The sequence below is a fragment of the Lutra lutra genome, chromosome 16, assembly GCF_902655055.1.
Source record: "Lutra lutra chromosome 16, mLutLut1.2, whole genome shotgun sequence".
Taxonomy (NCBI): domain Eukaryota; kingdom Metazoa; phylum Chordata; class Mammalia; order Carnivora; family Mustelidae; genus Lutra; species Lutra lutra.
This window is the reverse complement of record NC_062293.1, coordinates 61,057,665-61,072,361: the sequence shown is the minus strand read 5'-3', so window position 1 is coordinate 61,072,361 and position 14,697 is coordinate 61,057,665. Positions and strand designations below refer to the sequence as shown.

At 51.9% G+C, this 14,697-nt stretch overlaps 1 protein-coding gene across 1 annotated transcript in view; it reads right to left on the bottom strand.

Moving 5' to 3' along the window:
- ANKFY1 (ankyrin repeat and FYVE domain containing 1) overlaps positions 1-14,697 on the bottom strand; it is a 74,596-nt gene that overhangs the window by 24,717 nt on the left and 35,182 nt on the right. Inside the window, exons 5-8 of the mRNA XM_047709275.1 lie at positions 9,043-9,166; positions 7,714-7,863; positions 6,132-6,297; positions 202-406 (exon numbers count right to left, since the gene is read on the bottom strand). Coding sequence (XP_047565231.1) covers positions 202-406; positions 6,132-6,297; positions 7,714-7,863; positions 9,043-9,166 — 645 coding nt within the window. The remainder of the gene's footprint in view (positions 1-201; positions 407-6,131; positions 6,298-7,713; positions 7,864-9,042; positions 9,167-14,697) is intronic.

The window sequence follows — 14,697 nt, the reverse complement described above, 5'->3', positions numbered from 1 at the left end:
AGCCCCCGAACAAGACACAAATTGCTTACAAGTCCATGGACCTCAGCTCCGAGCACGGAAATATTTCCCCAAGCACCTCTGGGTTAGTCGTGCCTCTCAACGGTCCAACAAAGCAGACTGAACAGCGAGCCTGACTGCTAGCTGTGTAGTTGTATGCCGTTGTGTGCCCCCATAAAACACCGCTGTGGACGCCGCGCTTACCTGCCCTTGCTGTCCTGCATGTTGGGGTTGGCGCCGGCCTGCAGAAGGGACTCTGCGATCTGGGCCATCTCAGACATTGCAGCTGCTGAGTGTTTCTTTGCACTGCACGATGCCACGAGGTGCAACGGTGTCTCCTGGGCACCTAACGTAGCAGCATTGACAAGGGCCCCATTCTTAATGAGGAAGGTGGCAGCGAAGAGATCTCCTGGAAAACAAACAACAGAGACAATGGTCACCCATGACAAACCTATCGGCCTATTCTGGTCCTCGGAAAGTCAGAAAAACTGCAGACAAAGAGAAGGGACAACGGGCAACGGTTCTTGGCAGAAGCTCTGGGACACCTCTAAGTGGAAACCTGTCATCAAGATCGGGAAGTCACAACCTTGAACTCCAAAGGCTTCATTCAATTCTGATTCACTGCTGTCCTCTGCCCTGCCCCTCGCCTCCAGGGCACTACCCAAGCACAGCAGGCTTCTGTGTTGACAGGCCTCCCTCGCCATCAGCTCTCAAGAACAGCTTCGAGATTCCTCCCCAGCACAACCCATGCCCCTCTCATTTCCTGACCACGGTCTGCTCCTACCACCAATCCTCTGCACTCACACCCAGGTTCCTGACCAGAGGATGGCCCTGACAGGTTCGCTACCTACTATGCACAGACATGACGGTCTCGACGAGAAGTTTCCATCTAAGTGTCTGAACCAAGACTCTGTACACATCACTCTACAAAAACTCCGCAAGGTAAACTAAGTAGCTGTCAAAACAAAGCTTCCTCCTAAGTCCCCTCCACTGCCCTAAGTCTTGGAGCATTTGCAGGTGCAAGAGTCTGCCTGGGACCACGTACAGACACCAAACTAATTCTGAGTAAGGGACATAAGATCCAGTAACTCTGGCAGCTTAAAGTGCTATCTATTCACGATGCTCTGTACGAGGAAACACGGAAACTACCAAGAATTAAGTTTACATGGCGGTACTAAAGGTACACAGTTCTGCAAATGCACGGCTAAACTTGGAACCAAGCAATCTGACGATTTCAAGTCAAAAATATTTGTGGAAAAGCAGTTAAAGTACGCCTGTCAAGTTAACCTGGACGTTGACAGGGACTGAAGAATTAAATTTGCTCTAAGATCACTTAAAATTCAATCTTCCTTGGATTTGGTTCCATTTACAACTCAAAGCATGCAAAAGCACTCACTAGACATAGCACATGGGGCTCCCAGCTCAGGGCCCAGTCAGCCTCTCCCTCTAGCCACCCCCGCCCCACCCCACCTGTGCTTCTCTCTCTCACTCAAATAAATAAAATCCTAAAGAAAAGAAAAGGAAAGACAAGAAGGCCAGGGCAGCAAAGCACCCTAAGCTCCTAAACTATGAACAAAGAAACCACCCAGTTACAAAGGCAGGATGCTCGCTGGCTTCGAGGCACTCTGCCCAGTGGGAGGGGACCTCCAGGGGGCACGGAGGAGCTCACTGCAGGGACGTCCTCCAGAGCAAACGTGCTTCCCCTGCCGGGCAGAGGTGTAACTAGTGGGTGTGACACAGGACTTGGCTAAGTTGTCCCAGCAGGATGCAGGGACACTTTCTGTGGATGCTGTCCCCACTTCACCAAGGTCTACAGGATAAATTTCCTGCAAATCACACCCTTCTTCAGCGGGCAGCACCCCTGAAAGCAGAGCGCCCACTGTGACAGCATGACAGTGGACTTCCTATGCCACATGTGCGGAGTCTGGGGGTGGATGCCCAGCGGCCAAAGGTGCTGCAGAACCGCTCAGCTACACAGATCACAGATGCCAGTGTCCTTTGCTCGGCTGATCTGTTTTCGTCTCTGCATCCAGACATGCTCATCTATTCCTGATTCTGTGAGTGCTGGAGACAGACGTACACTCCTTTGAATCCCAACCTCCAGATGACAGTTTTCTCTTTTCAAAGACACTTGTGCCAAGTTTTCTTCTCTATCTTGCAATATCACTAATTTTCAACGATACTCTGCAGTCTCAACATGTAGAATAAGGCTTAGGCTTTCAAGAGTGGCAAAGTTCTCAAGTGTTATCTGTATTCCTGTGCTCATTTTTTAAAAGATTGTATTTATTTATTTGAGAGAGAGCGCGCACGCACACACGTGTGCGGCAGGGGACGAGGCAGCAGGAGAGGGAGAGACAGAATCCTCAAGGAAACTCCCTACTGAGCATGGAGCCTGACACGGGCTCTGTACTTTCTTCCAAGGGACCATCTTGCCAGAGAATGTCAGCCCTGGCATGGAGGTACGCAGGCAGCCACAGACCAATCAGCTGCTGATTAATCTGCGTCTGATCTAACTTTGTGCCTGCACCATCTTATGTAACAGGCACCAGGGGAACGTCTGGGAAGAAAACGAATTGACCGGTCAAGGCTACCAGGTCCCACTTCAACAGACTGGCTCTGATTCTATCAATTATGACTTCAGGCAACTTACGATTTCTCTAACCAGCCCCTTCTTTAGCCCCCAGTTTTTTCCCGGGGTCTGGGGTAAAGAGCAATCTTTACCGACATCACGAGCAAAGGACCAAAACTCAGACTGCTGCGCACAGGCCAACAGCAGCACTCTGAGCGCGACAGTAACGCGCGGGTTAGAGGCCGCGCTGGGGGGGCCTTTGCTATTCATACGCACGTACACAAAGCAGTACAAACCAGCACCCCAGAGACTCCATCTGAGAGAGAATATGTACAAACATTAGCAACAGAATACAATATCCCAGAGAAAGCCACTTCCATTTGGAAAGAAAACTCGGGATTGCTGGGACAAAGGGCCTCAAGCTGAGAAGACGAGGTGCGTGATGCCAGGGGAAGGGCTGGGGTTTCACGCCTTCAAGCTCAGCACACACTCCAGACAAAGCAGGTCGACCAGGCGAGACGGCCCACAGAAGCGAGGGTCAAGGACACCCAACCACTGGCTGCACGGGGATGGCAGAGGGACAATGAAACGGAACGGTCTGTCCTAAGCCCTCTTAAAAGACTTACAGCTTTTAGATTAGACTTACTTGACTATCAAGAGCCAAAGACTTTCTTCTTACTTATACATAATATGCACATAAACGCACGTACCCCACACAAGAAGCTATCTAGGAGTTCCTGGATACTGAAAACTGGGGACGTTTTCCATTATAGGAAAGCCCGAGGGTGCATAGTCTAGAGGGAAAAGAGCAGAGCAAAGGGAAAGAATGAAAAATACCAAAAACACCATTTATAAAGTTTCTGTCAGGAAAAAAACTTACAACAAATCTTATGGAGATTTCCACCAAAACCAATTACAACAGGGGACACCTGGGGGGCTTAGTCGTTAAGCGTCTGCCTTGGGCTCAGGTCATGGCCCCAGGGTCCTGGGATCGAGCCCCGCGTCAGGGTCCCTGCTCGGTGGGAGCCTGCTTCTCCCTCTCCCACTCCCCTGCTTGTGCTCCCTCTCTCACTCTCTCTCTCTCTGTCAAATAAGTAAATACAATCTTAAGAAAAAAAAAAAAACCCAACAACAATCACAGCGGGACTATCTGGTACTTGGAGGTCGGTCACTCTCTCGTCCTCATCTGGCGGCACAGCAGGTGCACGAGGCCTCACCAACATGACTTGTGCACATCAGCGTATCCCTAACAGCAACACCATCAAACCTAAACTCCACATGTAGCTCTTCCTTTCGTGCAGCTTCCGGAGCATGGCTGTGTTCAGGGAACCCAGTGACATTCGCCACGAATACAGCCGGCCCCATGCCGTCTCAGGCGGTGGCGCCGTCTGTGAACAGACCGCGAGCGGTGAGCAAAACTACCGCGCCGATTACTGAGAGGTCAGATTACTGCGAGGTCACCGCTGCACGCCAGCTGCGCCTGAACAGCGAGGAGTCACCTTCTCGCCTCCGGCCACCTGTCTGCCTCCCACGGACTCGCCCACAGACACCGGCTGCCCGTGTCATTCTTCACAGAACTGACCGGCACAGATTCCGGTGGGCACCCAGAGCCAGGCCCATACCTCTCAAAACAGAGATCTTTGCTCAAATGACAATGAACTTCGAGTAAGGGCAACAGTTAAAATGAAGTACGTTACTCAATGAAGTCATTTCGGAAGGTCCACAGCCTGACGGCGCAGGCTACAGAAGGAAGAGGGAAAGAGCCCTATGGGGACTGGAGCTGACGGTGGCTCAGCGGCCAGGGGCTGCCCCCACCACCCGGCAGTCACCGTGCCACACGGGCTGCTGACACTGGAAAACGACAAGGATCCCCACTCTGCGCCAAGAGGGAGAGGAGACCCAGTGGCGACTGAGTGACGGGTCAGAGGCACCTGAGCAGGCGCACGAGTCCGGATACGAACCCCAGCCCACCCAAGCTCCGGCGCCAGCGTTCGGCCCGCCACACCGAGCCCCGCTCTCCACGCTGGCAGCATCAGGACGATGTTAGCCACGCTGGCGCACACAGGCTCTCAGGCAACGGACCAATTCAGAGAGGAAGATTAAAGCGCCTGAAAACAAGCATCAGAAAGGCATCGCCAGTTCTTGGCAACTCTCGTAACTAAGCAATCACCAAAGTATTTAATAACTCGTCAAAGATGCTTTCTCAACACACATAAAAATTTAACTCCCTAAGAGAAAAGAAATAGAATTCTGGGATTTTTTTTTTTAGTAACAAGTGTATTTGTTTCCAAAACAAACATCTCAGACACCACACAGTATGGGAAAAATAATTCCCCATGTGGTGGGAACCTTCCCCCCCGGACATGTGCCCGGTGCACCAAGTGCCCAACGGCTGCACACAGTGCAGAGCGCCACCCGGGAAACACGCCTGCTCTCAGCGCTGACATCCTCTCCAAGGAGCTCCTTCCCGCTGATGAGCAACATTTTCCTCTCCGCCAGCCAAGAAGCTTAACACTGACACATGGCTCTGAGGGATATTTTTACTAAAACCTTTGCCCAAAAAGAGCAAAGCCACAGCTGCCACAGGCCCGTATGTGAAGTGACTACATTCCACCATCCAGGAGCAACTTGTGAGCAACAGAACATGCGTATGAATGGCAAGAGCAAACGTAAGAACGATGGTGTAACGGCACAAAAAGAGCATGGTACCAGAGCGCAGTCATGATGGTCGCATGACCGCAGGGGGGAGTGCACAGGGCTCGGATGTGCAGAGATCAGTGCGCTCTGCCTCTGCCGTCCGCGCGTAAACAGAAGAGTGGCCGTAGCCAAGTACTTCACTCAGGTCATCTACAAGTCAAAGCTTCTGGCAGTCGGGAGAGCCGTCCCTCCGTGCTGGAACGCTGCCTCCAGACCGCTCCTCACCCTGTTAGACGCGACTACTGCGAAGTAGATGCAAGCAGGACCTGTTTGGGACTTAAGAATCAATAAGGCCATGGGAAAAATAAAACAAAAGAGACTAGTACCTTTTTCCCTTGTAGCATCAAGATGAAAATGTTTTGACCTTAATTCTATCACTTCCATATTCTTCTCACTATGAACATACTCCCAATACAGCTACAATTCCAGAACCTCCCGAGAACAAAATGAAGCTGCATCACTCTGCCAGGACAGAAGCCTAACCCGTCCACTGAAAATTCTGAAGCCAAGAGCGTGTCTAGAAGTGCGTGGTTTTGATCCTTTCCCTCTCACAGTCCCTGATACAAGTAAAGTTCTCCTGCCACAAGTCCTCAAGAGAGTGATGCACGTCCATGGCGTACAGCTTCAACGTCCTTCTGGAGGTGCCCTCTCCCTGGCCCTTCCTCCAGGGGCACTGCTGACCCCACAAGAGCCTAAGAACACGGCGCGGGCCCTGGGTCCACCTACCCGCCGACCACAGATTCTCATCATGTGCAGCCGGAAAAGGCTTTTCAGTGTGTGCCAAGGGTCAAAGCATCTTCGAGAATTACCCAAATGAAAGTAAAAATTGCTCGCAGAGAAGAAGACAAGGTATACCACTTCTTCCTACCCCTCTGGATTCCTTTATGCAACAAGCTCCAGCCGTTCCTGTCGAGCATGTCCACGTCAGCCTTGTGGTTAACCAGCGTGGTGGCGATACTCTCCAGTCGTCGTGACAGGGCAAGATCTAGAGCCAGGTCTCCGTTATGGTCCACTTCGTTCAGCTTTCCAGGGAGCTGCACACACAAATTTGTAAATTAGCGCCCAGCCAGTAGCGAATACAACTGATTTTAATCTCTCCCAGTTGGACTCTAACATACCATCTTTTTATATAAATACCGAATTTAGTGCTCTAACACTGTATACTCTCCAAGTCCCAATAAATTCACGAACTTCTCTCAGGCACAAGCCTCCCACGGAACAAAGAATTAACGGGGATCCCAGAGCAGACACAAACACCATGGAAGACAGTACAGGACCAAAACAGAAATAGACACACTGCTGTGGGAGCACAAAGGCCAGGGCTGAGGGTCACAGCCCGACAGCGAACAGCTAACATTTTCATAAAAGACTGTGGCTTAGTATCAAATTCCCCACACAGCGTGATGACTCCCTGGACACCAGACACCCAGGACAAACACGCTATGCTCCCCTCTGTCAGGAGCAATGCATTTCTTCACTGGGTCAACAGAGTGATAGCCCCTGAAGATGTCGCTGTCCTAGTCCCTGGAGCCTGTGCCATAATCCCCAACAAAAGAGACTTTGCAGAGGTCATTAAGGTTAAGGACCTTGAGGGAATGCATCCTGGGTTATCCAGGAGGGACACAGCTGGTCACACGTGTCCTTAGAAGGGACAGAGGGAAGCAGAAGAGCAGGTCAGAGAGACAGGACGCGAGGACTTAATGCACCATCCCGGCCAGAAGAGGGAGCAATGTGGTGGCTTCCGGAGGCCCAGAAGAGCCCCCAGCTGAGAACCAGCAAGAAAATGCGGACACTTGTCCTGTAACCACAAGGAAGTAAACTCTGCCACGGCGCCGACCCATCGGGAAAGGGATTCTCTCCGCCAGCCTCCAGGAAGGACCCCACCCTGCTGCCTCCCGAAACGTAGATGGGTCCGCCCTGGACTCCCAACCAAAAACACTGCAAGATGACCCGTCCGCGCTGATTTCAGCCCTTAGGTTTGTGGCAATTTCTTTTTTTTTTTTTTTTAATTTGACAGAGAGATCACAAGCAGGCAGAGAGGCAGGCAGAGAGAGAGGAGGAAGCAGGCTCCCCGAGAGAGCAGAGAGCCCGATGCGGGGCTCGATCCCAGGACTCCGAGATCATGACCTGAGCCGAAGGCAGCGGCTTAACCCACTGAGCCACCCAGGCGCCCCGGTTTGTGGCAATTTCTTACAGCAGCAAAAGAAAACTGAAGCAGGTTTTGGCACCTGGAAGTCAGGTACTGCTCCAGCAATGACCTATACACGTGGAAGCCATGTTGGAAACGGCCAACGGGCCAAGGCTGGAAGGGTTTTCAGGAGCATCAGAGGAAAAGCTCAGACTGCACAGACACAGGTACATGAGAGACCATGCCAGTGAAGGTCTGGAGGAGTGAGGTACATTTTAAAGAAAAACAAGCAGGTTCGGTTTGGGGAAAAGCACAACAGTACCTGTGAGTCCATCTCGATTAGATACAGGAAGACCACATCCTCTCTCTCTACTCTGATCGCCTTGTGCAATGGGTACTCGGTCTTGGACTTGATCATCTTGTACAGCAGCTGGGCGCCCATGCTACTGAAGTCCTCCTTCCGCAGGTCGTCCTGAGGGCAGGACAGTGGAAAGCAGAGCAGACCTGACACGTCAGCAGTAGCGACAACAGACGTTCATGAAGAATCCCTCGGAACGTTTCTGTCCCTTCTTTACGAGGGCTCGTAAAGCCCCCTCTCTGGATGACACAGAAGGACGGACAGCATGAAGGGGCTCAGGAACTCTTGCTCCGGTTCGCACGGGGAGTAAGTGTCCAAGCCGGGACCCGGGGCCGGAACCATCCACTGCACCCCGCCATGCCTTCCAGACACAGGACAGCAACCCTGACCCCCACCCAGGATGCTGCCAGGAGCCCTCCGGGGGGAATGCCGTCCATACCCCTACAAAGATGAGAGCTCAGAGTTCATCAGGATTTCCAGAGGGGAGTCCCCGCCAATCACAGGCGGTCTCCACTACCGCAAACCTCTAAATTTCTATATATCGTAGCAGAAAGAGCACCACTTCTGTCTCAATTCTTCGCAACCCTATTATTTTAGACACCTTTCCTCACAATACTGTTTAGCACAGAACCATGAGCAGAAACGAGCTCATAAAACATAGCCCTAGGCGTGATTCTTTTAAAAATGCAAAGAACAGGGACACCTGGGTGGCTCAGTTGGTTAAGCAGCTGCCTTCGGCTCAGGTCATGATTCCAGTGTCCTGGGATCGAGTCCCGCATCGGGCTCCTTGCTCAGCAGGAGCCTGCTTCTCCCTCTGCCTCTGCCTGCCATTCTGTCTGCCTGTGCTTGCTCTCTCTCCCTCTCTCTCTGACAAATAAATAAAATCTTTAAAAAAAAAAAAATGCAAAGAACACAACAAAGAAATGCCAAAACGTTCTCTATGACAAACACTTCTGAGGCAGGGCAAATCAAAACTTAAGGATGCTCCCCCCACCCATGCCACAGAGCCGGAGCCGCCCGGAAACAGCACTGCCGAGCGCCCGAGGCCTGCGGGCAGCTTCTGCGGACAGAGGACGCAGGCAGGGGTCCCATCGTTCTAAGCCTATTTCTTAACCTGAATGACCTCCTGCCTCTCTACTCTGCAATCAGGAGGCGTCAGAGCCCAGAAGAATCTCTCCAGTCATCTAACGCAAGCAGGAGGCAGAGAAGAACATTCCACAGAAGCAGGCCCGAGCCCAGGTCTCCGGCTTGCCACGTGCATGCTGTGCTCACACCCCTCCGCCTCGCACTCACCCAGTGGCTGGCGATAATTTCCGCACAATAGTTCATCAGCGTGCCGGCGCCCAGCTCCTCCGCAGTCTGATAGAAGCGGATACAGTTCCTGACGTTCACCAGAGACATGACGCTCTTTTCACATCTGCAAGAGAAATTAATGGTGAACAGTGTCTTCAGGACAAACAGATTCATCAATGGGCAAACCGAGGCCGTGAGCAGAGTACTGGTGGTCTAACCCAGCGACGCCAACGTGTGAGCAGGCAGGGGAGTCAGGGTGAATTCACGGCTGAGCTACCGTATTTAAAAGTACAAGACTAGCATCATACCACATGGGCCATTCGGGTCAGAATCAAAATAACCTCTAAATAGACACATGAAACATAACCCCAACTGACACGTGATTCCCCGAACCCCATTAATCACACACAAGCACCTACAAAACCAAACACATTACAGGTCAAATTCACTCCTTTAATATGTAACTGTACAGGACACATGTGCAGTTTCCACCTGCGAGGCTTCAAAGCAGCTTCCGAGAGGAGGCTCTACACACGCCTCAGTAAATCCACATCCCCGATAAGTCCTCCCACGGCGAACTGTATGGGATGGGAATTATCACTCGATAAAGCTGACTTGTAAACGCCGACTAAAGAAATGTGGAGAGACAACCGAGTTTTACCCGTAACACCCAGAGTGAACCTGCGGTACACCCACAGGATACACGTAGTACACAGTGAACCCACAGTACACACCCAGTATACACACACTACACCCACAGTATACACACACTACACCCGCAGCACACACACTATGCCCACAGTACACACATTACGCCCGCAGTACACACACTACGCCCGCAGTGTACACACACTACGCCCAGTGTACACACACTACGCCCAGTGTACACACACTACGCCCACAGTACACACACACTATGCCTGCAGCACACACACTATGCCCACAGTACACACACACTACGCCCGTAGCACAGTATGCCCGCAGTACACACACACTACGCCCGCAGTACACACAAACTACGCCCACAGTACACACACACTACACCCGCAGTACACACACACTATGCCCACAGTACACACAGACTACGCCCGCAGTACACACACACTATGCCCACAGTACACACACACTACGCCCGTAGCACAGTATGCCGCAGTACACACACACTACGCCCGCAGTACACACACACTACGCCCGCAGTACACACAAACTACACCCACAGTACACACAAACTACGCCCGCAGCACACACACTACACCCACAGTACACACACTATGCCCGCAGTATACACACACTACGCCCGCAGTATACACACACTACGCCCGCAGTGTACACACACTACGCCTACACACACACTACGCCCACAGTACACACACTACGCCCGCAGTACACACACACTACGCCCGCAGTACACACACACTACGCCCGTAGTACACACACACTACGCCCGCAGCACACACACTATGCCCACAGTACACACACACTACGCCCGTAGCACAGTATGCCCGCAGTACATACACACTATGCCCGCAGCACACACACTACGCCCACAGTACACACACTATGCCCGCAGTATTCACACACTACGCCCACAGTACACACACACTAAGCCCACAGTACACACACACTATTGCCCGCAGCACACACACTACGCCCGCAGTACACACACCATACCCACAGTATACACACTACACCCGCAGTACACACACACTACACCCGCAGTACACACACACTATGCCCGCAGTACACATACTATGCCCGCGGTACACACACACTATGCTCGCGTACACACACTATGCCCGCGGTACACACACACTAAGCCCATGGTACACACATACTATGCCCGCGGCACACACACTATGCCCGCAGTACACACACTACGCCCACGGTACATACACACTACGCCCACGGCATGCACACACTACGCCCACAGCACGCACACACTACGCCCGCGGTACACACACACACTACGCCTGCAGTATACACACTACACCCGCAATACACACACACTACGCCCGCAGTATACACACACTACACCCGCAGTACACACACACTAAGCCCGCAGTACACACACACTATGCCCGCAGTACACACACTATGCCCTCAGTACACAACACTATGCCCACAGTACACATACTATGCCTGCAGTACACACGGTACACACAGTATACACACACTACACCCGCAGTATACAAACACTACACCTGTAGGACACACACGGTGCACCCTCACTACACCTGCAGTGCAACTACAGTACGTACAATACGCCCACTGTGTATAACACATACGTCCCTCACTTGATTTACAGAGTACACCAGACTGAAAAACTGGCTGCACAGACGTCCAAACAGCCTGCTACCAAGCACCACCACCACAAGGCTCTCACATCCACTAATAAAAAAGCACCCAGTATGTCACCCAGGCCGGCAGGCCCCTATTGGCACAAAGCTGACACACACCCTGGCCCAGGAGATGCAGCACTGGGAAGTCGACTCCAAACTCCGGGAGGCTGCGGGGAGCCTCTGCAGGACTTGGACTGGGGGGAAAGAGGCCAGCGGCACCATCCTTCCACCGGTTGCCTGCACATCTGCGTACAAGTGAGGCCCTCCAAGGGCATCACCGAGGCCTGGCACCCTACCGTGGCTTCGTCTGTCCTGCAGCTGCCACAGAAACCCTCTTCTAATCACGGGGGCAGAACGGCACTGAGAGCACTGCACTGTGCGGGAAGAAAGAACTGGATGGAGGTCCACGGATCGCCCCCAGCCCCGTGCCTCTTGCCTCCTGCTGCACACAGTAACAGAGGATCCCCACGCGTTTTTCAAGACAAAGGGAGCTAAGAGCCCTGCAAGGCATGCATGCGTGGCTGCTGTGCCTGTCAGGTTGGGGGCCTTCTCAAGGCAGCAGCAGCAGCAGCAGCGCTTACCACAAGGGCTGGTTTGTACTGCAGTGAGAACACGTGCGAGCCGGCAGATAAGTCTCCATCTGAGCAGGTGAGGGGCAGCTCACAGAGGTGGAGAAAGGCCACGCGCGAGGGAGGGAGATGGGGGAGGAAGGAGGCGTCGTAACAAGGCCCTGAGAAGAATGAGCAGAGCTCCCTGTGACAATCTTGCTGACTTCTCCCCATCCAGCAGTCAGGGCGGGCACCCACTGCGTTCCGAGAGGGATACCTAGGTTCTTGGTTTCTAAGCAGCATAGGTGCCGTGGTGTAAGGAAGCGCCACCCACAGGGCACTTGTCAATCCAAAGGCACCTCAGAAAGTAACTGTAACGAACACCAGTCCTTGCTTCTGAGCCACAGTCCACCAAGTGACCGTGACCGGCTATGAGACCAGAGCGTCTGGGGAGAGGGGTCCTCTGCTGGCACGGTGAAACTTCTCAAGTGTGCAGCGCCGAAACCCAGGCGCATCCATCCCACCGTCCCACCTCAGGGACCACTGACCCACGTCTGCAGAGCCCCCTGCACAGCACTTGTACAGACAAATCCCCTTCTCCTTTCTGCTGCCGAATGACACCCGTACCAAGATCCTGGAATGTGTTTCCTGAAGACAGGTGTTTCGTCACCAGTGGCAGACACTTCACTTTCACCTCACTCTGGGGCCCCCGGGCTGCCGTTCATCCTCCGGCAAGCCCGCAACTGGTAACCGACGTGGTTCACGGAACACCAATGTACACTCACGTTACGGTTACACGGAAGAACATGTTATCTTATTTAAAAGTTCAGATTCTTAGTTCTTTTATTTTTTAAAAGATTTTATTTATTTATTTGACAGAGATCACAAGTAGGCAGAGAGGCAGGCAGATAGAGAGAGGAGGACGCAGGCTCCCTGCTGAGCAGAGAGCCCAATGCGGGGCTCGATCCCAGGACCTGGGACCATGACCTGAGCCGAGGGCAGAGGCTTTAATGCACTGAGCCACCCAGGTGCCCCAGATTCTTAGTTCTTATCGTCTTTTTCAACAGTAGCAAGACAGACTAACTTTCCTCTGAAGGGATTCTGTTGTGAATACATGTTTTTAATTTTAAAGCACTAAAAGGATATAGATGTACAAAAACAATTTTCACAGTACAAAATCAAGGAGCACCTGGGTGGCTCAGTAGGTTAAGCCTCTGCCTTCGGCTCAGGTCACGGTCTCGGTCCTGGGATTGAGCCCCACATCGGGCTCTCTGCTCAGTGGGGAGCCTGCTTTCCCCTCTGCCTCTGCCTGCCTCTCTGCCTCCTTGTGATCTCTCTCTCTCTCGGTCAAATAAATAAATAAAATCTTTTTTAAAAAAACGTGCAAAATCAAGCAAGAATTAACCATCTCATGAACTCTATCTAGTTTCAGTATCACTCCCATGTGCGAGAATAGGAGTACTGACAAGAGAAACAACAAAACATTAGCTGGCTGAATGTGACTTAGGGTTTTTTTCCTGTATTATTCAATGTTTTCCAACTGCCATACACTGAGCTTATATTTTATAAGCAGGAAAACAATTATTATCCTAACTGTCAATTTTTAGCATTTACTCTTAGTTCTTCTTTTAAAAAAGTATCTTTCTGATAATACTTACCAAAAACTTCCTTTTCATCAAACTGGTGAAGCATTCCCAAACCTCTGAGATCCCAACATACGCACAGAAGCAACACTTCCCATGGACAGAGCCCTACGCTGTCTCGGATGTGCACACACTACACCCTCCTGCCCGCAGCAGTGGGCGCCCTGCGACCTATCAAGAGCCGACATCTGCCCACCTCCACCCCTGAACCCCCACTCCTGGGTGCCCTCCAGCCCCACCAGGACAAATAACAATTTAATACCCACACGCAACAGCACAAAATGGAGCATCTGATAATGCTGATGGTTAAGAAGCCTAACCAGTCAATAAACATTTTAATTAAAGAATCCATTACACAGATTACAATTACCTAAACTACTCCAACCCCAGGGCATTTTTATCAAAGCTATTTAATTTACAAACAAGTTTGACAAGGTCAATGGAAAAAAGCTCAGGAAATTTGGAAAAGAAAAGACACAAATCATATTCAATCTAATTAAAATCATTCTCAACTCACCCAGATGGTTCACTCACTCACCCAAACCAAAGGCCTCCACGGTCAAGTTAGCTTTGCTAACCGAATACAGTATGTGCCTACCTATCGCAGACCTGTTTGGGGTTTTTTTAATATTGGATTTAGATATCAAAATGCACTGGGGCTGACCTCCATCACAGGGCCGCGGGAGGAGCCCGCACACGCATTTATGGGGTAGGGGCTGGCCGACGCCCGCCCCTCGGTGGAGACAGGGAGCAGCTCCAGGCCCTCTGAGGGCAACACAGCAGGGGCTGAAATCACCCTTCACTCACCCACGAGACGAGCCACTCCTGCAGCACCCGATGGGATATAAGAGATCAGCAAGTGACGTGAAAGACACCCCACAGCCACGCTGCCCACCGACAGCTGGCCGCACCCCCCACAGAAACCAAAGGGCATCTGCATGACATCATACGGTGACACTGTGCTTTCTGTTGCTCTGGACGGCCAACATGGGGGAGCAACAGAGATAACGCAGTATTAACAAAACCCAGCAGGCTGCCTCCGTGGGGACCCAGAAAGCAGTAACCAATGAAGAAAGAACTCGGGAATGCTGTCTGCGAGCCGCATGAACGAGCTTCTAACGAGAA